Raw genomic sequence first — 26344 nt, 5'->3', positions numbered from 1 at the left:
AAGCATAGCTGTCTTCTATTCCTGCTTTGGGACCTGGTCTTCAGGACTGAATTTAATTCTTCCACATCCATTCCACATTCTGCTTTCTCTCTGCTAGTCCCTTATCTGAATTGATTTTTATTTTTATTTTTTTTTTGAGATGGAGTCTCACTCTGTCGCCCAGGCGGTAGCACAGTGGCACGATCTCGGCTCACTGAAAGCTCCACCTCCTGGGTTCACGCCATTCTCCTGCCTCAGCCTCCCAAGTAGCTGGGACTACAGGCGCCCACAACCACACCTGGCTAATTTTTTGTATTTTCAGTAGCGACGGGGTTTCACCGTGTTAGCCAGGATGGCCTCAATCTCCTGAGACCGGCCCTGAATGGATTCTTTACCCTGGTAGAGTGATCTTATCTTGGGTCAGGTTTTCTGGGAACAGATTTTGTGCTGGCAATTTTTTGTTTATTGGATAAAACTCCTGGGAACAACATCTTTAAAGGCATGAGAGAAGTGGAGGGGACAGATGAGGCTGACATGTAACTTGTCAACTGAGGATGCCATTGATCTCACGGGGAGTTCTGGTACTGGGGTTGCCTTTCAGGGGTGTCCTACATTGAAACAAAAGCACTGGACCTTTGTACCCCCTACATCAACCAGTCATTGGAAGTAGGCAACCCCTGGAGAGAGAGCATAATCTTGGGTTGGGCACTTTCCTCTGGGCCTTGGGGAGTTCCCAGAGAGGATAGCAGCATCACTATCATCAGGCAACACTTCCAGCAGCTAGGGGAGTGCCTTAGTCTTTTCTTTTTTCTAGACAGAGTCTTGCTCTGTCACCAGGCTGGCATGCAGTGGCACAATCTCAGCTCACTGCAACCTCCACCTCCCAGGTTCAAGCAAGTCTCTAGCCTCAGCCTCTTGAGTAGCTGGGACTACAGGCATGCATCACCACGTCCAGCTAATTTTTTTTTTTTTTTTTTGGACAGAGTCTCACTCTGTTGCCCAGGCTGGAGTGCAGTGGCGCAGTCTCAGCTTACTGCAAACTCCACCTCTCAGGTTCATGCCATTCTCCTGCCTCAGCCTCTTGAGTAGCTGGGACTACAGGTACCCGCCACCACGCTAATTTTTTGTGTTTTTAGTAGAGACGGGGTTTCACTGGTTAGCCAGGATGGTCTCAATCTCCTGACCTCGTGATCTGCCCGCCTCGGCCTCTCGAAGTGCTGGGATTACAGGCAGGCCCAGCTAATTTTTGTAGTTTTAGTAGAGACGGGGTTGAACCATGTTGGCCAGGATGGTCTTGATCTCTTGACCTCGTGATCCACCTGCCTTGGCCTCCCAAAGTGTTGGGATTACAAGCGTGAGCCACCACGTCTGGCCTGAGTGCCTTAGTCTTGAAGGAACAATCTGGGAAATATGCCACTGAAACCATGCCTGAAGTGTTAAAGCAAAGACTAGCAGAAATTCTTCATGTGTCAGGAGTTGGTTCCTTCTAGTGGGTTCGTGGTCTCGCTGACTTCAAGAAAGAAGCTGTGGACCTTCACTCTTAAAGATGGCATGGACCCAAAGAGTGAGTGGTAGCAAGGTTTACTGTGAAGAGGAAAAGAACAAAGCTTCCACAGCGTGGAAGAGGACCCAAGCTGGTTGTCGCTGCTGGCTGGGGTGGCCAGATTTTATTCTCTTATTGACCCCTCACATATTCCACTTCTGTCCTATCAGAGTGCCCTTTTTTCAATCCTCCCTGCAATTGGCTACTTTTAGGATCCTGCTGATTGGTGTGTTTTACAAACTGCTGATTGGTGCATTTTACAATCCTCTTGCTAGGTACAGAGCGCTGATTGGTGCATTTTACAATCCCCTTGCTAGCTACAGAGCGCTCATTGGTTTGGTTTATAATCCTAGCTACAGAGTGCTGATTGGTGCGCTTTACAATCCTCTTGTAAAACAGAAAAGTTCTCCAAGTTCCCTCTCAACCCAGGAATCCCAGCTGGCTTCACCTCTCATTGAGTTTGCAGGATGGCAGGTAAAAAAAGAAACAACTTGCTACAATGCTGAAACTGCCTCCACTTGTAACAAAACTGCCTAAAATCTGTGAGAACCAATATGGCCAAATGGAGTTTGTGCAGAATGAGCTTGCTGACGTCACAGTGCAAATTTCCACCGTGTGTTTCATACAAACTCCCTTGAGTTAGTATGACTTTGCACATGGATCCCATGGAGGCATGAAGAGATCATTGCACCTGCCTGAGGACTTAACAGACCTTTCCTCCCACCAATTGCCTGCTAATCCCAGAATCCACTCCCTACACCTTTTCTAAGAAAATTACTGCCTTAAAGTCAGCATAAGACACATTTGAGCTGGACTCCTGTCTCCTTGTTAGTTAACTTGCAATAAAAAGCTTTCCTTTTCTCAAAAATCTGATGTCATAGTATTGGTTTCTGGCACATTGGGTGGAGAGCTCTTTTGCTGGGTAGCGCCACCACTGTATCTACTGTGGTCCACCATGTGTGCCACTCAGATGCCCTGGATTCTTTGTTTTTGTTTTTGAGACAGAGTCTCGCTCTGTTGCCCAGGCTGGAGTGCAGTGGTGCCATCTCGGCTCACTGCAACCTCTGCCTCCCGAGTTCAAGTGATTCTCCTGCTTCAGCCTCCTGAGTAGCTGGGACTATAGCGTGTGCCACCACGCCCAGCTACTTTTTGTATTTTTAGTAGAAATGGGGTTTCACCATGTTGGCCAGGCTGGTCTCGAACTCCTGACCTCAAGTGATCCACCTGCCTCTGCCTCCCAAAGTGTTGGGATTACAGGCGTGAGCCACCGCGCCTGGCCCCAGGATTCTTAAAGTAAGTGCCCTCAGGATCCAGGTTGGTCCCGTTGCCTGGAGAAACTGACAAGAGGAAGATCAGTGGGACAAATTGTAGACAGCCCTTTCCACCTGAACAAGTCTCAGAGATGCAATTGATGCTTATCACACTCCTTTACTTGCACCTTCTAGATTCCCTTTACCCTTGACTAGGGTGAAAATTCTAGATTTCCTTCTCACCTAGATCCTGCTGGTCTAGGTGACTTACCTGGAGAGCTGCTCCAGATCCTCATGCCTATGGGGTCTTCACTATGCCCTTCTCAGGACATAGCTGGTGAAATTTTTTTTATCTTTTTTTTTTTTTTTTGAAGATGGAGTCTCACTCTGTTGCCCAGGCTGGAGTGCAGTGGCACGATCTCGGCTCACTGCAAGCTCCGCCTCCTGGGTTCACACCATTCTCCTGCCTCAGCCTCCCAAGTAGCTGGGACTACAGGTGCCCACCACCACGCCCAGCTAATTTTTTTGTATTTTTAGTAGAGACAGGGTTTCACCGTGTTAGCCAGGTCGGTCTTGATCTCCTGACCTTGTGATCCGCCCGCCTCAGCCTCCCAAAGTGCTGGGATTACAAGCGTGAGCCACTGTGCCTGGCCAAAATTTTTTTATCTTTAAAATTGGGGAAAAGAATAGCAAGAGACATCCCAATGGATTCCCTGAATGCCAAATGTTTTCCTCCCTGCACTCATCATATAACGGCAGCCTCAGATTCTATGGATGATAGCATTAATTACCTCAGTGAGTATGGTGACTTCTTTCCTTGTGTGCTGGTCTCATAGAAGTCACAGTTTAACATCCGATGAGACTCTTACTGTGTCTCTTGGTGGAAGTGTTCCCCTCTGGGAACCAAGTCCTTTAGGTTACTTCTCTTTTTTTTTTTTTTTTTTTAAGACAGTCTTGCTCTGTCACCCAGGCTAGAGTGCGGTGGTGCGATCTCAGCTCACTGCAATCTCCGCCTCCCAGGTTCAAGTGATTCTCCTGCCTCAGCCTCCTGAGTGTCTGGGATTACAGGCGCCCACCACTGTGCCTGGCTAATTTTTGTATTTTTAGTAGAGACGGGGTTTCACCATGTTGGCCAGGCTGGTCTCAAACTCCTGACCTCGTGATCCACCTGCCTCAGCCTCCCAAAGTGCTGGGATTACAGGGGTGAGCCACTGCGCCTGGCCAGGTTAATTATTTCTTGTGCTTTCTTCCCCAATGGCTCTGTCCCTCATCCTATACAGGAAACACTGGTGTTGGCAACTATGTTAGGCTTCATCAGGGAGTATCAATGCATGGACACCACCCCAGGGTAGCAGAGCAACTGATAGAATTCCTGGGCTTGGATATGAACTTTCCATCCACGTGATGGGCGTGAGTAGATTCTGAGAAGCAAAAGGAGTGACCAATACTGGGTATCTTCCATTCCCCCCAGTGGTATCTTCATTCCTCTACCCTGCTGTACTTGGGATGATTAGTTACTATGAACGATATCAATGAACTCCCTTACCTTATTGGCTTTTGGTTGAGTTTGGCAAATGGGGAACCCAAATATGATATAAGAAGAATGAAGGACAAGGAGAGGTGGCCCTGGCTATTTCCTTTTTTTTTTTTTTTGAGATGGAGTCTCACTCTGTCACCCTGGCTGGAGTGCAATGGCATGATCTCGGCTCATTGCAACCTCCACCTCCCGGGTTCAAGCAATTCTCCTGCCTCAGCCTCCCGAATAGCTAGGACTACAGGCGCATGCCACCACACCCGGCTAATTTTTGTATTTTCAGTAGAGAATGGGTTTCATCATGTTGGCCAGGCTGGTCTTGAACTCCTGACCTCAAGTGATCCACCCACCTCGGCCTCTCAAAGTGGCAGAATTACAGGTGTGAGCCACTGTGCCTGGCTGACCCTCACTATTTCTTGCAGAACTCGAGGCTGGATGCTGCCCCTCACTGACCTCCTGTCAGCTCCTGGGATGCAGCCCTCTCCTCGCTTGAACAACAACTTTCAGTTGTTCTCTTCTTTTATCCCTTCATGCTTATGGGTGTCCTATGATCTGCCATTTGTTTGGAAGCTGGAGAACCAAGAAAGCAGGTAGTCTTGCTCCAGTCCAAGCTCAAAGACCTGAAAACAGGGGAGCCAACAGGGTAAACCCCAGCGTGAAGTCCAAAGGCTGGAGAACTGGGAGGGCTGATGGTGTAAGTTGTGAGTGTGAGTCTGAAGGCTGCAGAACCAGAAGCACCCATATGTGAGGTGGGGAGAAGACCGATGTTCTATTTCAAGTAGCTTTTGTGGTTTCCCTACATCCTGTTCACAATTCTGTGAGTAGTCCCTTGATATAAACTGCACTTGAAGAATCCCAGTTGACGTGTCAACTGTTTCCTGCTGGGACTCTGATATTCCAACTTCCTGAACATGTAAGGAAAAGTCCTAACAATGACCTATAAAACCCCACAAGATCAGGATCTGCATCTCCGATTACCGTCTAATCCCTGAATCCCTATTTTACCCGAGTCATACTGGCCTCTGTGCTGTGGGTCTTTGCATGCCAACAGTGCTTTTGCCACAGAAATTCACATGACTCAAGTTCCTACTCAGTAAAGCCTCTCCTCAAATGCTCCTTAACTGGGGACCTTCCCCTTCCTATGCTATATAAAGTAGCAAGTCCCCAGCCCTCCATATCTCTCTCACAATGCTTTATTTTTCTGCATAACATGAATATTGTTGATTTTTCTTTTTCTTTTTTTTGAGGTGGAGTCTTGCTCTGTTGCCCAGGCTGGAGTGCAGTGGCGCGATCTCGGCTCACTGCAACCTCCACCTCCCAGGATGAAGTGATTCTCTTGCCTCAGCTTCCTGATTAGCTGAGATTACAGGCGCATGCCACCACACCCGGCTAATTTTTTTGTATTTTTAGTAGAGATGGGGTTTCACCATGTTGGTCAGGCCGGTCTCAAACTCCTGATCTCATGATCTGCCCACCCCAACCTCCCAAAGTATTGGAATTACAGGCGTGAGTCACAGCACCCAGCTATGTTGTTGATTTTTCTATAATTCACCGCTCCCCGTTAGGATGTAAGTGCCTCAATGGCAAAACTTGAGTTTCATTCACTGCACTAGACATGGCATCTAAAACAGCGCTTAGCCACATGGAATGTACTCAATAAACAGGCTAGTGGTTATGAGAATGAACTGTCTGGATCCCAATCTGTGCTCTACCACTTACTAGCTGGTGAACTCAGGCAAGCAACCTAAACATTCCATGCCAGTTTTCCCGTCTGTAAGTTGGAGATAGTAATAGCACATACTTTGCAAGCTTATAGTGAGTACGCAGTTAATATTTACAAGGCACTTTGAAGAGTGCCTGGTCTATAGGATGGGCTAGTGAAATGTTTGATCTCTTTTTGTTAATATATTTTAATATTACAATTCTTTGGTATGAAAAGGTATGGTCCTTACTGAAAATAAATTCACAAGAAAATATCTAAACCTCTACACACCTAGTTACATTACACATAAACATATATAAAGCAAAAATGACAGAATTACAGAAAGAATTTGTTAATCCACCATGCTAGTGGAAGACTTTAATATACCTCTATCACTAAGTCAGGTCGAGAGAAAAAAATACAGTACATATTGAAAAACACAATTAGTTTGAGTATGTATGTCCATCCTGTATCCAAAAATTAGATACATAGTATACTGTTTTCAAAGAATCATGGAGCACTTATAAAAACAGATCAATAAACAGGATTAACAGATAATGCATTCACCTGGAAGCTAACAGAACACCCCCCAACCAAACACACACACACACACACTCTCTCTCTCTCTTTGGTTTTAGCCAATTAGTGGTTACTTGTGATCATGTAAGAAGTCTAGTAATATGCAGAACAGAGCCAATGCAGCCAATCAAAGGTTTCTGAAGAACTCAAATCATTGTGATTTTTCAGCACTGTTTCTTCTTTTTATTTTGAGACGGAGTTTCGCTCTTGTTGCCCAGGCTGGAGTGCAGTGGGTCAACCTTGGCTCACTGCAACCTCTGCCCGGTTTCAAGCAATTCTCCTGCCTCAGCCTTCCAAGTAGCTGAGATTACAGGCATGCGCCAACACACTCGGTTAATTTTGTATTTTTAGGAGAGACAGGGTTTCTCCATGTTGGTCAGGCTGGTCTTGAACTCCCCACCTCAGGTGATCCGCCTGCCTCGGCCTCCCAAAGTGCTGGGATTACAGGCATGAGCCACCATGCCCAGCCCCTGCACTGTGGTTTTTATCATCACAGTGGAAAAAAAAAAAAAAAGGCTCTTTTAACTCTATGCTTTGTGTCCACTTTCCAAAAGAAAGAATGTAAAGAAAATAGATGAGAATAAGCCAGATGGTGTCTCACCCAGTGCGTTATTCCTACTTCTTTTAGCCAGCAGAGTGGGATAAAGCCTGTCTAAGCTTCAGGAAAGCCTAGTACACTGTACGTCTTTTTTTGAGATGGAGTCTCACTCTGTCACCCAAGCTGGAGTGTGGTTGTGCGATCTTGGCTCACTGCGACCTCCACTTCCCAGGCTCAAGCGATTCTCCTGCCTCAGCCTCCCAAGTAGCTGGGATTACAGGCACCTGTCATCACACCCAGCTAATTTTTGTATTTTTTTTTAGTAGAGACGAGGTTTCACCATGTTGGCCAGGCTGGTCTTGAACTCCTGACCTCAGGTGATCCGCCCGCCTCGGCCTCCCAAAGTGCTGGGATTATAGGCATGAGCCAGGGCGCCTGGCCCCACTGTACATTTTCAATACTGCTCATTGACAACTTGTTTTTTAAGTAGGGAGAATGAATATTAAGAAACAGTATTTGCACGAGGTGTGGTGGCTCACGCCTGTAATCCCAGTGCTTTGGGAGGCCGAGGCGGATCACAAGGTCAGGAGATTGAGACCATCCTAGCTAACACAGTGAAACCCCATCTTTACTAAAAATACGAAAAATTAGCCGGGCGTGGTGACGGGCACCTGTAGTCCCAGCTACTTGGGAGGCTGAGGCAGGAGAATGGTGTGAATCTGGGAGGCAGAGCTTGCAGTGAGCTGCAATCGCGCCACTGCATTCTAACCTGGACAACACAGCAAGACTCCGTCTCAAAAAAAAAAGAAACAGTATTTACTATATTAGGACACAAAGAGAAAACAACCAAAATCACAAAGTCCATGTACTCTGACAAAATGCTATTAAATTAGAAAAAAATATATCAAATATTGTCTGATTTTTTTTTTTTGAGACAGAGTTGCACTCTTTTGTCCAGGCTGGAGTGAAGTGGCATGATCTCGGCTCACTGCAACCTCCATTTCCTGGGTTCAAGTGATTCTCCTTCCTCAGCCTCTTGAGTAGCTGAGATTATAGGTGCCTGTTACCACACCCGGCTAATTTTTGTATGTTTTAGTAGAGGCAGAGTTTCACCATGTTGGCCAGGCTGGTCTCAAACTCCTGACCTCCAGTGATCCGCCCGCCTCAGCCTCCCAAAATGCTAGGTTTATAGGTGTGAGCCACCACGCCTGGCAAATATTGTCTAATTTCTATTATAACAAACTAGATCACTCAGGAGCTGTTTGGAAATACCTTTCTGAGTATTTGGTGTATTGATGTTTTAGAATTATAATAAATATACTGTATATAAAACAAGGTAGTAAGATTTTCAGGACTGCTATAGCCATAAATGTTTCTATTAAAAGACTGAAAATGAATGAGCTAGTGACCCAACCTACAAATGAGACACTGATGAAGGTAATTCCACATTCATAGCACTTATACCTTTTTTTCTCAGTGTAAGTTACTGTGTGGCCACTCAGTTAAGAGGTAAGGCATCCTAACATTGATTATGTTCCTAGGGCTTCCTCTATATGAATTCTCTCATGTATAAAGGGAGGAATCACTGAAAATTTTTCTGAAATTAATACACTCATGGGTATTGCATCCAAGGAACATTTTCATATTTTTCCTAATGTAAGAGATATCACTGAAAACATTCCCTCATCCTTTATCTTAAGAAGTTCTGGCTGGGAGTGGTGGCTCGTTGCTGTATTCCCAGCACTTTGGAAGGCTGAGGCAGGTGGATCACTTGAGCCCAGGAGTTTGAGAGCAGCCTGGGCAACATGGTGAATCCCCATCTTTACAAAAAGTAGACAGGCATGGTGGTTCGTGCCTACAGTCCCAGCTACTTGGGAGGCTGAGGTGGGAGGATCCCTTGAGCCTGGGAGGCAGAGGTTGCAATAAGCCAAGATTGCACCACTGTGCTACAGCCTGGGCACAGATGAAACCCTGTCTCAAAAAATAAATTGAATAGTTATCTTACACTGAGTTAGGTTCCTAAAAAATGTGGAAAAATGACGTTCTAATACTGATGGAATTCAATCGTTTTTCTAGTATGAATCTCACTTCTTAAAAATGGAGAGAATATTCAAGGCTTTTATAGCTGTCTTGTGCTTGGTAACATGACTGTTTGTGTCATAGGCTTTTCAACACTGTGTATACTCAACATATTCCTCTGTTGTATGATCTCCGAAATGTGACTAAAGGAATGAGTGTCCCCTGAATGGTTTTCCGTTTTTGATGCCACACACAGGGTTTCCCCTTATTGTGAGTTGTCATGTGACTCCCTGAGGCCATCACTGAAGGCTTTCCTACAGCTACTGCATTACCTGGGCAGCTCCCCAGTAGATACTATTTTTTCAGTAGGGGGAAAGAGTTTGAGCTCAAGGTTTTACCATACACATTACACTCACAAGATTTCTCTCTAGATTGAGTTAACCTGTGGGTTATAGAATGCTACTCCCATATTGATCAGATTAGAAGTTGGCTGGGTGTGGTGGTTCATGCCTATAATCCCAGTACTTTTGGAGGCCAAGATGAAAGGACTGCTTGAACCTAGGAGTTTGAGACTAGTCTGGGCAGCATGGCAAAACTCTCCCTCTAGTTAAAAAAAAAAAAAATTAGCCAGACATGGTGTCATGCACCTGTAGTCCCAGCTACATTGGACGCTGGGGCAGGAGAATTACTTGATCCCAGGAAGTAGAGGCTGCAGTGAGCTGTGATCACACCACTGCGCTCCAGCGTGGGTGACAGAGCAAGACATTGTCTTAAAAAAAAAAAAAAAATGAGGGTCAGCTGAAGGCTTTCCTCCACTGATTTCATGGCAAGCTTTCTAGATGGTTCCAAATGTCTACTGTTCGTACCTCCTGTGGTGTTCTTCCACATTGTATCAGGATTGGTGTGTATGACCAATGTAACAGGGACATGAAAACATATCTCACTGAAGCGAGGTCATAAAAGACATTATGCTTTCTGTGTTGGCTCCTTTAGATCACTGGCTTTGGGGAGAAGTTGCTTCCATAAAGAAACTCAGCCCTGTTGAGAGGCCTACGTGGTTTGGAAGTGCAGGTCCCTTGGAAACAGCTAGCATGCACTTGTCAGCCATGTGAGTGAGCCATTTGCAAGTGGTCCCTTCACCAGTAAAAATTCTGGATGATTATGGTTCTGCTGACATCTGGACTGTAACCTCTTAAAAGATCCTGAAGAACTATAGCGCTACGTTGTTTCTGAATTCCTGACCTACAAAAATTGTGAGATAACAAGTGTTTTTGTTTGAAGCCACAAAAGTTTGGGGGGTAATTTGTTACACAGTAGCAGGTGATTCATACATCTGGTTAGAGTTCTCTCATGTTATCTGAGGCATGAAAGATCAATGAATGCTTTTCCCAGTTATTGAATTCACATTTGCCTATTATGCATTCTCGTATGCACAGAAAGGTAGGAGTTACTTGTGAAGGATTTCCCACAATAAGAACATTCATAGGGTTTTTTTCCAGTGTGAGTTCTCATGTGTTTCTTAACAGACGAGAGAACATTAAAGGCTTTTCCACAATCACTGCACTCATAGGATTTCTCTCCATTATGTATTCTCCTGTGAATTGTAAGAGAAAAGCTATTGGTAAAAGATTTCCCACACTCATTACATGTGTAGGGTTTTTCTCCAGTATGAGTTCTTATGTGATGTGTCAGATTCGACTTCCTCCTGAAGGTTCTCCCACAATCGTGGCATTCATAAGGGTACTCCCCTGTATGAATGCTATAGTGCAAAGAAAGAGACGACCTCGTGCTGAAAGCCTTTCCACACTCATTACATACATGATGACCCTCCCCCGTATGAACTCTCTTGTGCCTTTTGAAGATTGACTGAGTGCGGAACTCACGAAAACACTGGTTACATTTGTAGGGTTTTTCTCCAGTGTGAATTCTCAAGTGCGGTCTGAGGTATGAGGAATTGCTGAAGGTTTTCCCACAGTCAGTGCATTCATAGGGTTTCTCCCCATTGTGGATTCTCTTATGAACAGTAAGGTAAGATCTGCTGCTGAAGGTTTTCCCACAGTCACTGCATTCATACGGTTTCTCCCCATTGTGGATTCTCTTATGAATAGCAAAGTAAGATCTGCTGCTGTAGGATTTCCCACATTCACTGCAGTGATTGGGTTTTTCTCCAGTATGAATCCTCATGTGCCGCTTAAGGGAAGATTTTGTGGTGAAGACTTTAAAACACTGATTACATTCGTTGAGTGTTGCTCCAAGATGATTCCTCTCCTATTGATTAAGAGATGACTAATAAGTACCCTTTATAATATTTTTAACATTGAATGCTGTCAGAGGAATTTCCTCTCCCAGGAATTCTGTTGTGTATCATAGTATTGGAATTAATGTTTTTGCCATTATGAGTGCTGGTACATGGCTTCTGTCACTTTTAATTCTTAGCATTTAAAAAAGATGGATTCTTTCTACAAATCTTTATCATATTCACAGAGTATTTTCTGATAAATTTAAGGCTAATTTCTTTCTCAAATACCCAATATCTGACTCAGACTACTGGAAATATTTACTTGTGGGAATTCTCAGGAAAAAAAAGTTTGGGGCTAACTAATGCTTTTCTCCAAATTCAAAATAATTTCATAGTATCTCTCCAGAGATACTACTTTCTCTTGGAAAAAATGACACTTTTCTTTAATAACTATTTAATAAAGCCACTTATTTTTTTTGAGACAGTGTCTTGCTCTGTCGCCAGGCTGGAGTGCAGTGGCGCAATCTCGGCTCACTGCAAGCTCCGCCTCCAGGGTTGAAGTGATTCTTCTGTTTCAGCCTCCCAAGTATTTGGGATTACAAGCGCGCATCACCACACCCAGCTAATTTTTTTTTGTATTTTTAGTAGAGACGGGGTTTCACCATATTGGCCAGGCTCGTCTCCAACTCCTGACCTCGTGATCCACCTGCCTCAGCTTCCCAAGGTGCTGGGATTACAGGCATGAGCCACTGTGCCTGGCCAACAAAGCCAGTCTTTGTGGCTTTTCTCATGTAGGGCATTCTACCATGAAAAAACCAGGAATCACCCATGTTAATCTTACCATTTTCATATTTCTAGATTGTTCTTTTCGAAAAACATGCAGCTTAGGAGTTAACCCTTTGGCTTTAAGTGGATTCTCCACATCTGAAACAAGTTAAAAAGAAATTTAAGTTGATAGAAAAGAGGCAAATTTAAGTTGATGGTGAAATGGTAAAATGCATACGTGAGTGAAGGCAGAATCTGAGAGGTGAGGGTTTTTGAGAAGGCATTCAATGAAAGAGATATGGGTGTGAAAATTTTAGGCAATGTTTAAGAAAGACTCTAGGAAGACTGAGATTGATGTTGACAGAATGAAGGAACTGTCAGGAAGGCAAGGTGGACTGAAACTGATCAAAGAGCTCATAGGAGACTTAAATTTCAGAAAAAGAGATGTCTTTTTTCTCCCCTGAGGCCCAAGTAAAGTATGAGATGACAGAAAGTTGGAAGTCATGAAGGTACATGAGGGGGCTCAGACCAAACGTTCTTGGCCTTCTTGGGAAAAGGGGCATTTACACAGTTCTCTGACTGATATTTCCTAATGTATTATAATACTCCCAACTTCTCAGTCCCTGGCCAGAGCTGTTCCTCACAAGGACTTATATCCACCTGGTGCTCACCTGGACAGGTACCTGAGAGAATTCCTCTCTCTTCTGTCATCACTTTATCTTCTTGCTCCAACTGTGAGATCAGACTAGGTTTATCAACTTGGTTCCCTGTACATGGAGAAAAGACACATGATGTAGGGGGACTGTGCAGCAGACAAGCTCTCCCATGAAACTGAAATCAGTTCTGAAGGTGAAGAGGTGTGACTTCAGGAGCAGAGGAATAATTATGCCAAAATTGAATAAATATAGCAACTGTCTTACACACACACACACACCCCACAAGCAATATCTAGGGCAGTTGCAGGACAACTGGTCCCAGGAGCCCCTGTCCAGGTTTAAATACAGAATCTGAAAGCCCAAAAGATTTAACTACAGAGAATATATAGTCAAGGAAAGAAGGAGATCTTCATTTCATAGGGGTAGCATTAGACAGACAGCTCCATGAGGGTGGGGGGCATGTCTGTTGCATTCTTCACTACTCCCACATCCCAGCACAGACCTAGGAACAGAGGTGCTTATGAAGGACTTAAAAGAAGTGATATCAGTGAAAGTAGTGGAGTAGGGAACTCCACAACTCCATCCCTTCACAAAAACAGTATGTAAATGGGCAAAACCAGAATCAACTTCATTGGAGCTCTTGAATGTTATCAAAAGTTTACAGCCACAGGAGAATGCCTAATCAAGACAAACAGCCGAATCTGGGTAAGAGAGATTTGTGACATTTTAACTGACTCTAGCTGCACACTCTATTCCCCATTTTGCCTTGAGGACAACAACCTGTGTTTCTAGTGCTAAAGGGAACAGAATGCACCTTATTCTCAAAAACCTGTGGTTGTTCTGTTCTGACCTGTCTGCTGGCTCCCTGATGGGCTGGATCAAAGGGCTTCCCTTTATTTGTGTAACTCCAAACTCTCCCAGGTCTGAAGAGGCTACACCTATGGAAGCTGGAGGGTGGAGAGGGAAGTGTGTCCCAACACATCTAAAGGCAAATCAGCCACTGCTGAATGGGGCAAGGGAAAACTGTGAAGCAAACAAAAGACTAACCAAAAAACCTGGGAGAAGAAGTTGGGAAGAAGATGCTCTGAGGAGTAGAGCATCTTTCCACACCTTTTTTTCCCCACAAGATGGAGTCTTGCTCTGTCACCCAGGCTAGAGTGCAGTGGTGTGATCTCAGCTCACTGCAACCTCCACCTCCTGGGTTCAAGCAATTCTCCTGCCTCAGCCTCCCAAGTAGCTGGGATTACAGGCATTTGCCACCACGCCTGGCTGATTTTTTGTATTTTTAGTAAAGATGTGGTTTCGCCATCTTGGCCAGGCTGGTCTCCAACTCCTGACCTCAGGTGATCCGCCCACCTCAGCCTCCCAAAGTGCTGGGATTACAGGCGTGAGCCACTGTGCCCAGCCTCCACACATTTCTAGAAGGCCATGCTCACACCCAGGGATGAACACACACTCAGAGAAGATCTGAGAAGGCACCAAGCCCTCACCTTTGACTGACCTTCAGGCTCTGGATAAGAAGGAAGTGAAGGCTAAGTCAGAGTTGTAAAGTGCTTTAGCTGAGTTTTGAAGGCATGCTCCAACATGTAATTCAGATCCATTGGCAAAGACTGGTCATCTTTTGGGTTCCAGGTATTTAAGAAAATCTCTGACAAATTAATCCCAAGCTGGACACTAAGCTAATAGAACAGAGACTTCAGTGGCCACACATGACCAATACAGACGTTACAAAATTAACTCAGAAATGTCACTGAACAGAGAAACAATACCAACTACAACAAACCTTGGGGAGGCAGGAAATCAGATGTAAAGAACTGCCATAATGTAATATTCTGAAAGTAGTTTTCAGCAAATAAATTATGAGGCATGTAAAGAAACAAAAAAATGGGCCGGGCGTGGTGGCTCACGCCTGTAATCCCAGCACTTTGGGAGGCCGAGGTGGGCGGATCACAAGGTCAGTAGATCGAGATCATCCTGGCTAACACGGTGAAACCCCATCTCTACTAAATATACAAAAAATTAGCCAGGCATGGTGACGGGCGCCTGGAGTCCCAGCTACTCGGGAGGCTGAGGCAGGAGAATGGCGTGAACCTGGGAGGCAGAGCCTGCAGTTAGCCGAGATCGCACCACTGCACTCCAGCCTGGGTGACAGAGCGAGACTCCATCTCAAAAAAAAGAAACAAAAAAATGAAACTGCATTATAGGAAAAAAGAAATGAACAGAAATTATCCGTAAGGAAACTCGGTCATTAGATTTATTAGGCAACGACTTCAAATCAACTATTTCAAATATGCTCAGGGAGTTAATGGAAACTGTGTACAAAGAACTAATGGAAACCGTGAGAATGAATTCTCACCAAATAGAGAAAATCATAAAGAGATGGAAATTACAAAAAGGAGCCAAATAGGAATTTTAAAATTGAAAAATATATATTATCTGAAATGAAAAATTTACTAGAGGGGTTCATCAGAAGACTTGATCAAGCAGAAGACACAATCAGTGAACTTGATGATAGGTCAATTAAGATTGCCTGATCTGTAGAGCAGAAATTAAAAATAAAGGGAAAAAAATGAGCAGAGCCTAAGAGACCCAGAAGATACCATCAAACATCTGAATATACACAATGGGAGTTGCTACTGGAGAGGAGACAGAGAAAGCAGAAGGAATATATGGAAAAATTGGCAAGGCGCGATGGGTCACGCTCTAATTACAGCACTTTGGGAAGCCGAGGTGGGAGGATCACCTGAGGTCAGGAGTTCGAGACCAGCCTAGCCAACATGGTGAAACCCTGTCTCTACTAAAAATACAAAAATTAGCTAGGTGTGGTGGTACGTGTTTGTAATCCCAGCTGCTCAGGAGGCTGAGGCAGGGAGAATTGCTTGAACCCAGGAGGCACAGGTTGCAGTGAGCTGAGATTGTGCCAGTGCACTCCAGCCTGGGCAACAGAGTGAAACTGGGGAAAAAAAAAAAAAGGAATATATGGAAAAATAATGGCCAAACTTTTCCAAATTTGATGAAAATTACAAGTCTATACATCAAAGCAGCTCAAGGATCTCCAAATAGGATACACTCAAAAAACTCATACTGAGATACCGTAAAATTAAACCGTCAAAAGCCAAAGACAAAGAGACTATCCTGAAAAATAGCAAGGGAGAAATAAGTCATCATGTACAAGATTAACAGCTGATTTGTCATCAGAAACCATGGAGGCCGCAAGCCAGTGGGATGATGACATACTCCAAGTACTGAAAGAAAAATATCAACCAAGAATTCTATCTCCTGCAAAACTATCATTCAAGATAGTAAAAAGGCAATCCACTGAATGGGAGGAAATTTTTAAAAATGATAATTTGATAAGGGTCTAGGATCCAGAACATATAAAGAACTCTTACAACTCAATAACGAAAAGGCGAACAATGCCCCCCAAATGGAAGAAGCACTTGAATGAACATTTCTTCAGAAAAGATGGATAAATGGCCAACAAGCACAAGAAAAGATGGCCAATCTCATCTTCTTTTTTAGGGAATAGAAATAAAAACCACAATGAGATAAGACACCCACAAGAATAGCTATCATAATTTTTTTAAAAAAGGAAAACAGACAAATGTTGGTAAGGATGCAGAGAAACTGTAATACGTTGCTGGTCTCATGCATTGCTGGTAGGAATGTAAAATGGTGTGGCAGTTGTAGAAAAGTTTGGAGGTTCCTCAACACATTAAACATAGAATTACCACAGGACCCAGAAGTTCCACTCCTAGGTATATACCCAAGAGAAAACAGGTGCTCAAACAAAATCTCGTACATGAATGATCATAGCAGCACTACCCACAATAGCCAAAAGGTGAGAACAGGCTAAATTTCCATCAGCTGATGAACTGATATATAAAAAGTGGTATATACACATAATGGAATAATATTCAACCATAAAAAGAATGAAGTTCTGCTATGTGCTACAACACGACTGTACTTTGAAAACATCGGCCAGGCATGGTGGCTCACCCCTGTAATCCCAGCAATTTGTGAGGCCGAGGTGGGTGGATCACTTGAGACCAGGAGTTCAAGACCAGCCTGGCCAACATGGTGAAACCCCGTCTCTATTAAAAACACAAAAATCTGCTGAGCGTGGTGGCACATGCCTTTAGTCCCAGCTGTTCAGGAGGCTGAGGAAGGAGAACAGATTGAGAACAGATTGAACCCGGAAGGTGGAGGCTGCAGTAAGCTGAGATCACACCACTGCACTCCAGCCTGGGCAACAGAGTGACACTCCATCTCAAAAAAAAAAAAAAAGAAAGAAAACATTATGCTAAGCAAAAAGTGAGACACAAAAGACCACATTTTGTATGATTCCATTTATATAAAATGTCAAGAATAGGGCCAGGAATGGTAGCTCACATCTGTAATCCCAGCACTTTGGGAAGCTAAGGCAGGAGGATCACCTGAGCCCAGGAGTTTGAGACCAGCCTGGACAACATAGCAAGACCCTGTCTCTACAAAAAATAAACAAATTAGCTGGGTGTGGTGGTGCGCACCTGTGGTCCCAGCTACTCAGGATCATGCCACTGCACTATAGCCTGGGCGATGGAGGGAGACACTGTCTAAAAACAACCCCCTCAAAAAGAAGAGACACATCTATAGAGACGGAAAGATTAGTGCCTGCCAAGATGTTCGGGAGGGAGAACTGGGGAGAGACCACTTCATGACTATGGGGCTTATTTTTGGCCTGACAACTATGTTCTGGAATTAGTGGTGATGGCTGTACTACGCTGTGAACCTACGAAAAGCCACCAAATTAGACACTTTAAAATAGTTTAAATGGTGACTTTTGTGTCTTGTGTTACCTCAATTTAAAAAAAGAAGAAAAAGACTTATTTCCTGAGTCATTAAATATGTGTAGGAATGACATTAGGCTTACCCAGTGAGGAGGCCAGGTTCCTGAAGTTCTCCAGCATCACGTCCCTGTACAGTGTCCTTTGGGCAGGGTCCAGCAACGCCCACTCCTCCTGGGTGAACTCCACGGCCACATCCTCGAACGTCACCAAGCCCTAAAGCATTGCAAACATCATGGCTTAGCCAAGGACCACCCCCACCAACGTGCACAGGAATAGGGGCCAGGAGAACAGAGCCAGGGCTGGGGAAGCCTGAGCACGAGATGTGGGGGGGTTCTGAGCTCCTCTCCCGGGGTTCTGAGCTCCTCTCCCGGGGTTCTGAGCTCCTCTCCTGGGGTTCTGAGCTCCTCTCCTGGGGTTCTGAGCTCCTCTCCCTGGCTTCTGAGCTCAGCCCTCAATGCTTGTCTCCTTAGGCCACTTCCAGGTCCAGCGCACAGTACCGCAGAGCAACTGTCTTTTCTCACTCAGACTGGGAGCTCCTGTGATCTTATTTCCCTCAATCTCCAGGGGAGCATGGGCCCGTGACATGGCAGAAATCAGAGAAATACTTGGTAAGTGAATGAATGATTTCCGTATGGCCTTCATTAATTGCTTGGGTTTAGAACATCATCACGTCTTTACTTGGCTTTCCCTTAAAACTCTCAGGAGCACACGATGTACTCGGAGACCCTGGAGGGAGCTCTGAACCTGCAGTAAACGTTGACACACACTGGTATTTTCCAGGCAGCCCTCACTCAGAGACCCTGGGATGCCTGAGGAACGAGTTTGGCCGTGGGGCTCCAGGCCACTGAAAGGCATCGAGTCCAACCTTCTGGCTGAAGGAATCATGATTTGGGAAAAGGAACATCCGACTCACCTGTAGCCAGCTTGTCAGGAGCTTATTAACCAGCTCTCCACCCTCTGTGTGTCCTTCTGGCTGAGAGGCTGGGAAAGGGGAAGATGGAGCTGGAGGAGGAGAAATGAGTCCCAGGAATCCAGACCCGCCCTGTGTCCACTTACACATCTGGAGGCTTCCCCACCTGCCTGCGATCGACCATGTCCCCAGGCATACACAGTCACCCACAAAGCATCCACCTCTACTCCACACAACACCCACCCACAGCAATCCAAGGAAACCAGAGCATGGCCCTGCTGCATCCACGCCAGGAAACAGGACTTAAGGTCTGACTGCACTTGGGGAAGGGATTATTCCCACTTCACAGATGAGGAAACTGAAATTCCAAGGGCGTCACTGTGTTTTTATCAGGTTCACAGAAAGAACTAAAGGTAGAATTCAAAAGCTCCAGCACATTCACCACACAGGTGACATCCACAGACACCCAAACGCCTAAGTCCCAAATCCCGAGAGCCGCCTGATCAGATATGGAGGACCTCTGGGCCCCTGGGGCTCCACTCCTGCCTCACCTGCTCTGCCCAACCCCCTCAATGCTGTGGGTCAGGACCTTTCAAGCCTGGACTCTGAGAACTGCCAGGACCCCGAGAACTGCCAGGACCCCATGACTCACCAGCAGTTGGGGGCAGGATGACGGCTGCCATCCTGTAACTCCGACAGCAACAGGGCAGCCGGGAAGCAGGACCCTCCTTCCTTATCCTGCAGCGCTCTCAGGACAGCACTCTGGAAGAAATGGGGGGAACACTCTGCCTCAGTCACCCCTTCTCCAGCCCGTGCCCTGCCTCGGTCATCCCCTCTCCAGCCCGTGCCCTGCCTCGGTCACCCCCCTCTCCAGCCTGTGCCCTGCATCGGTCACCCCGTCTCCAGCCCGTGCCCTGCCTCGGTCACCCTCTCTCCAGCCTGTGATCTTCCTTGGCCACCCCTCCTCCTGGTTTCCACCTCATCCAGCTCAGATGTCACTACCCCTCATTTCAGTTGATTTCCTCCTCTCCACTCCCCACTCTCATGCCAGCCCAGCAGAGCTCCAGACATTTCCTATCAGAGACCCTAGATTCCTACAACTTCTAAGAATCGATCTGTAAGATACACAAATATAAAAGTCGTGTAAGATTATTCACTGTAGCATTACAGTGCACCCATTAAAAAAAAAGAGAGATCTCTAGATATCAATAGGTTATTATTGTCAGTAAATTTAAGAGGAAAAAAAAGTACCAAATAGTATATATGGAATGTTTCCTCTTTTATGAGAAAAGAAGGGGTGTGTGTGTGTGTGTGTGTGTGTGTGTGTGTATATACACACAAAGATGAAAGCGGCTGGCCGGGCGCGGTGGCTCCTGCCTGTAATCCCAGCACTTTGGGAGGCCAAGGCGGGCGGATCACGAGGTCAGGAGATCGAGACGATCCTGGCTAACATGGTGAAAACCCACCTCCACTAAAAAAATAAAAATAAAAAATTAGCTGGGTGTAATGGCACACACCTGGAATTCCAGCTACTCGGAAGGCTGACGGAGGAGAATGGCGTGAACGTGGGAGGCAGAGCTTGTAGTGAGCCGGGATCGCACCATTGCACTCCAGCCTGGGCGACAGAGCGACGCTCTGTTTAAAAAAAAAACAAAAACAAACATAGAAAGTGGCCAAGTGTGTGGGAGGGGTTGGTGGAAGCGGGGACGGGCGCAGTCTGCAGTTAAGACTTGTAAGAGTGAGTTTGGGCCAGGTAGACAAAACAGAGCTGGAGAGGGTAGACGGTGCTGGCTGTTCATGGAAGGCAGGGCCACTCAGCTAGGAATTTGTATTGAGATGTAGCATTCAGGCCCTGGCTTCCTTCTGGATCTCTTGCCCAGGGAATTTACCCTGGGTGACCCCCATACCCCCAATCTCCGGGGAGGGAAGGATTGGGAGAGGAGTGAATGGAGAGCCATTCCCCATAGGCCGCTTGTTCGCTGGTACTTGGAGCCAAGCAGAGATGGGTGGCTCTTTCCCATTCCTGCCTGCAGCCTCACAGCCCCCACCCTCCAATTAATACAGCTGCCAATTAATACAGATGTCTCTGACATCTGGTCTCTGTGGTGTTAACAGAACCCCCAAAATTCACATATACATGTGAAAAGTTTATATATTTGTACTTATATGTAAAAGCCTGAAAGTTTTAGTATTATGACATGCAAGAAAATCTGTATTATGGCCAGGCACAGTGGCTCATGCCTGCAATCCCAGCACTTTGGGAGGCCGAGGTGGGCGGATCACCTGAGGTCAGCAGTTCAAGAACAGCCTGGCCAAGTTGGTGAAACCTTGTCTCTACTAAAAATATATTTAAAAAATTAGCTGGGCATGGTGGTGGGCGCCCGTAGTCCCAGCTACTTGGGAGGCTGAGGCAGGAGAATCGCTTGAACCCAGGAGGCGGAGGTTGCAGTGAGACCAGATCGTGCCACTGCACTCCAGCCTGGGTGATAAAGTGAGACTCCGTCTCAAAAAAAAAAAAAAATCTGTATTATTTCTCTGCAGTTCCACGTATTTATATTTGTTTGTGAGTGGGCTCTTCCAGCAGCTGTGTTGCACAAACGGTAGAGAAGAGGAACTCTGCATAGGTGAGCCCCTGGTGGGTCACTCCCTTTTCCCTCCCAAGTCCAAACCAGGTGTAGCATTTCCTCACCCAGTTATTCCTCTCAAATCCCTTCTCCAGCCCTTGGGTCCCGACATTGACCCTTCATTCACGTTTTATTGATGCCTGTCCCCAGCTGGGTGCTGGAGATGGAGGGGAGGAAGATCCCTGTCATCTAAGAACTGGCTTTCTGGGAGCAGGACACACACACAGACCTTCCGCTGCATTTCAGAGTGATATGTGATATGGCAGAGGGGCGCATGGCATCCAGCCCAGGATCTGGGAAGAAGGGGACTGAGAAGTCTTGGAAGGAAAAACACTAAAAACATTTGAATTGAGTCTTGAGAGTCGAGGTAAGGTCTTGTTCAGTGAAAAGTGCACGTGCAGAGGCAGGAAAGCAAGCTGCTTAGGAAGCCAAGTTCACAGTTTGGAGCATGTGGGCAAATAAGGGGCCAGAGTGCATGGGAAAGGTTGTATTTTGAAAGGTACTATAAAGAGCGGTGAGGAGTTTGAACATGAGAGGCAGTGAAGAGCCAGCAAAGGCTTTTCAGGCAGGGGAGTGACTGAAGCAAATTTATCTTTATGTATTTATTTTGAGACAGTCTTGCTCTGTCACCCAGGCTGGAGTACAATGGTGAGATCTCGGCTCACTGCAACCTCCACCTCCTGGGTTCAAGCAATTCTGTCTGCCTCAGCCTCCCGAGTAGCTGGGATTACAGGTGCCTGCCACCATGCCCAGCTAATTTTTGCATTTTTAGTAGAGACACGGTTTTGCCATGTTGGCCAGGCTGGTCTCGAACTCCTGACCTCAGGCGATCTGCCCACCTCAGCCTCCCAAAGTGGTGGGATTACAGGTGGGAGCCACTGTGCCTGGCTGTATTTTTTTTTTTTTTTTTTTTTTTTTTGAGACAGAGTCTCACTCTGTTACCCAGGCTGGAGGGCAATGGTGTGATCTCGGCTCACTGCAAGCTCCACCTCCCATGTTTATGCCATTCCCCTGCCTCAGCCTCCCGAGTAGCTGGGACTACAGGCGCCCGCCACCACGCCCGGCTAATCTTTTTTTTTTTTTTTTTTTTTTGTATTTTTAGTATAGACGAGGTTTCACCATGTTAGCCAGGATGGTCTCGATCTCCTGACCTCGTGATCCGCCCGCCTCAGCCTCCCAAAGTGCTGGGATTACAGGCGTGAGCCACCACGCCCGGTTTTTTTTGTGTGTTTTTTTTTTTTTTGAGATGAAGTCTTGCTCTGTTGCCCAGGGTGGAGTGCGGCAGTGCCATCTTGGCTCACTGCAGTCTCTGCCTCCCAGGCTCAAGAGAGTCACCACGCCCAGCTAATTTATGTATTTTTACTACAGATGGCATTTCACCATGTTGGCCAGGCTGGTCTTGAACTCCTGACCTCAGGTGATCCACCTACCTCAGCCTCCCAAAGTTCTGGGATTACAGACAGGCTTGAGCCACTGCTCCTGGCCACAAATTATCTTTTACAATAGCCGTTCTGGCTTCATTGCAATGGACAGATGGAAGAGACTAGAACAATGCCTCCCAGCAGGACTTTCTGGGATGATGGAAATGATCTTAATCTTTGCTTTTCAATAGGGGCATTAGCCACCTGTCGCTGTCAAGCACTTGAAATGTGGTTAGTGCGACTGAGAAGCTGAATTTAAAATTTTATTGAATCTTAATTGGTCTAAATTTAAATTTAAACAACCGCATGGACCAGCAGCTACCTTATTATACAGCACAAGTCTACAGGCTGGCAGGCCTGTTAGGAAAAGAAAAAAATAAAAGAAAAATTGAGATGTCTTGGAAGGTTGAAAAAAAATTTTTTAAATAGTGTTTACATGTTTATTTTGTGTACTGATTTGCATATAGCTGTATTTACTGACTTATTTTGACACACATTATCACACACCCCTTAGTATCCTTCTCTTGAATATAAGCCATCAAACAAATAATTTTTAAGATACCCTCACTCGTGGCTCACACCTGTAATCCTAGCGCTTTAGGAGGCCGAGGTGGGTGGATCACCTGAAGTCAGGAGTTCGAGACCAGCCTGGCCAACATGGCAACACCCCGTCTCTACTAAAAATACAAAAATTAGCTGGGCGTGGTGGTGCACCCTTGTAATTCCAGCTACTTGGGAGGCTGAGGCAGGAGAACTGCTTGAACCTGGGAGGCAGATGTTGCAATGAGCTGAGATTGCACCACTGCACTCCAGCCTGGGCAACAGAGTGAGACTCTTGTTTCAAAAAAAAAAAAAAATACCCTCACTCTTAGTAAGTCCTTGTGTTTACAAACAACACAGGAAAAATCCATTCGCAGGTTTTCTACACAGTGGAGTCTTGCAACTTGCAGGTTCTACACGGTACCTACCTGATCATATAGAAGTCCACGGATCAGTGAGGATAGGTGAACCTTGAGGCTGGTTTCAACACAAATCTGAGCTTGAATTATACTTTGTCTAAATAAAAAGGGCACAAAAATCGCTTATGAGGCCTTTTGTGGGGAGTAATATGTACGTATAGTAAAATGTATTTATTGAGACTAACACAGTTGTTGCATAGAAAGACCACCCCATTCACTTAAAAAAAATTGATTTAAAGAATAACAACCCAGGGACATTCCTATCCAGCCATCTGGTCCCTAAAATGAGACAAGAAGCTTAAAGCTGTTTTCATCTGACTTGCTTAACTCATTTGGCTGGAGATTTTATGGTGACTCCAGATGCTTTAAATTAGTCACTTTAGGCCTTATAAGTGGACTCAGCTGAATTCTAAATAATTTCTACAGTGTATTCAGGACTGCAGAGATTTTAATGACCTCCAGCAGGGTTTCCCAGCCTGGGCACTAACGACATTTGGGGCGGGATGAGTCTTTGATGGCGGAGGCTGCTTTACGCGCTGCAGGATGCTGAGCTGCTAGCATCCCTGGCCTCCACCCTCTAGATTACCGTAGTAGCACAGTCCCTCCTACCCTCCATTTTGTGACATCCCAAACCGTCTCCAACTATAGCCAAAAGTCCCCTGGGGCGCAGAATCGCCCCGGGTGAGGGCGACAGGGTGAGGACCACAGGGGCGCGGGGCCCTGACACCGGAGGAAACAGCAGCTTCGGGCTGAACTGAGCGCACAGCCCGAGGCCTCAGGGGCGGAAACCCGGCTCCCGGGAGGGACGCAGGGCCCGCAGCCGGGGCCCCTCTCTGGACTCGGACTCACGGAACAAAGCACCTCTCACGGAGACCGATAGACTCTCTCAGTCGCTGCAAGCGCGGCTCTTCTCACAAGACACAAGGGCGCTTCCGCTTCCGGTCTCCGGCTAGCGACACAGCACCTCCGCTTCCGGCTCCAGCTGGTCCCAGCCGGAAATGCGGCGTGTCAGGGCCTCCGGGTTCAGGCTGCAGGTGCAGCGGCCGCGCACCCCAGCCTCCGGCCGAGGTGTTCTAGTTTGCTTAGTTATTAACAGAACAAGGTTGGGCCCTGGCCAGGGACAGCTGCGGAGGCAGGGTCGTCCTGGCGCGGGTCTGTGGCAGGGTTGGGGGCGGAACTGGCTCCTGAGCGGGGCTGTGGGCGGTACCAGGCCTGGAGGCGGGCCTGAGTGTGGGCGGGGACCAGTTCCGGGGGCAGGGACCAACTCTGGAGCGGGGCTGTGGGCGGTACCAGGCCTGGAGGCAGGGCTGAGTGTGGGTGGAGATCAGCTCCGGGGGTGGGGAGACGTTCTGGGGCGGGACCATGGGCGGTACCAGGCATGGGGGCGGGGCCGTCAGGACAGAGACTAAGTTCCGGGGCGGGGTTGTAGGCGGGTATTAGGTTTGATGGGCGGGTCTTGCTGCGGGTTAATACCAGGTTTGGTGGGCGAGTATGTGGACAAGGGAAGGCAGTGGTGGGGCATGGAATGGGGTTGAGCTAGTAGGCTGAGAGGACAAGACTTGGTGGAGGTCAGTTTTTGGGTGTAGGGCTTTTTGTGGATTTTAAAACTGTTCAGGTAGCAGGAGGCAAAATGAACTCTAAAGTTTTCTTCAGTCCTTTCTCCACATTCGCTGCCTGTTAAAATGATATAGCCACACATTTAGGGCGTGTGTGTGTGTGTGTGTGTGTATGGCTTTTCGTTTGTTTGTTTTGAGACAGAGTCTCACTCTGTGGCCCAGGCTGGAGTGCAGTGGTGCAATCATAGCTCACTGCAGCCTTGACCTCCAGAGCTCAAGCCATCCTTCCGCCTTGGCCTCCCACACTACCAAGCCTGGCTATTTTTGTATTTTTTTGTAGAGAGGAGGTCTGTGTTGCCCAGGATGGTCTAGAACTTATGGCCTCAAGTCATACCCCACCTCGGCCTCCCAAAGTGCTGAGATTACAGGTGTGAGCCACACCACACCCAGCCTTTTTGTGTGATTTTGAGCTTACTTTTTTTTTTTTTTTTTTTGAGACGGAGTCTCGCTCTGTCGCCCAGGCTGGAGTGCAGTGGCACAATCTCGGTTCACTGCAAGCTCCGCCTCCCGGGTTCACGCCATTCTCCTGCCTCAGCCTCTCCGAGTAGCTGGGACTACAGGTGCCCGCCACCACACCCAGCTAATTTTTTGTATTTTTAGTAGAGACGGGGTTTCACCGTGGTCTCGATCTCCTGACCTCGTGATCCGCCCGCCTCGGCCTCCCAAAGTGCTGGGATTACATGCGTGAGCCACAGCGCCCGGCCTGATTTTGAGCTTCCTAATTTCTTTCAAAAATGGGATCATGTGTGCATATTTCTCTCATCCAGAGGGGGGCAAGGGGAGGGGCTCCTTGCCCCACCACTGCCTTATCTTGTCCACATACTTGCCCACCAAACCTGGTATTAACCCACAGCAAGACCCGCCCATCAAACCTAATGCCCGCCCACAAGCCCGTCCCGGAACTTAGTCTCTTGTCCCCCCGCCCCCAAGTGAAAGCCAAAGCTGATTGTCTCGTGCACATCTGGATCTACTGAAAAGAGAACTACATTTCTGGTGGAGAAAATAGGTGTTGGATTCATAGGAAGAAATAAAAAAGGAAATTTTAAAATTTAAGAGATCAAAAGAAAAAATGAGAAAAAAATTATTAATGACATACTACTTGTTACATCTCTGGCTAAAGTTTAGATGCTACAAATGGTAAATATTGATGTCATAAAATGATAAACATTGAATTTTGATTT

General features: G+C 46.5%; 1 protein-coding gene across 2 annotated transcripts; it reads right to left on the bottom strand.

The window, feature by feature from the left end:
* Positions 1 to 6361: 6361 nt before the first annotated feature.
* On the bottom strand, positions 6362 to 24481 carry ZNF557 (zinc finger protein 557). 2 transcript variants are annotated; one of them, XM_030807833.1, is made up of 8 exons: positions 24397 to 24481; positions 23557 to 23644; positions 19196 to 19305; positions 18547 to 18635; positions 17717 to 17846; positions 12820 to 12915; positions 12225 to 12307; positions 6362 to 11412 (listed from the first exon to the last, which is right to left on the bottom strand). In XM_030807833.1, exons 3-8 carry the CDS (start codon positions 19224 to 19226, stop codon positions 10546 to 10548), a joined length of 1296 nt encoding a protein of 431 aa, XP_030663693.1. In that variant the 5' UTR covers positions 19227 to 19305; positions 23557 to 23644; positions 24397 to 24481; the 3' UTR covers positions 6362 to 10545. The 2 variants fall into 2 exon arrangements, with proteins under 2 accessions (XP_030663693.1, XP_030663694.1); XM_030807834.1 differs by having other exon boundaries at positions 18547 to 18614.
* Between the last annotated feature and the right edge of the window lie 1863 nt (positions 24482 to 26344).

The sequence above is a fragment of the Nomascus leucogenys genome, unplaced genomic scaffold (assembly GCF_006542625.1).
Source record: "Nomascus leucogenys isolate Asia unplaced genomic scaffold, Asia_NLE_v1 Super-Scaffold_241, whole genome shotgun sequence".
Classification (NCBI taxonomy): Eukaryota; Metazoa; Chordata; class Mammalia; order Primates; family Hylobatidae; genus Nomascus; species Nomascus leucogenys.
The sequence above is the reverse complement of the archived record's forward strand: the minus strand, read 5'-3'. Positions and strand labels throughout refer to the sequence as shown.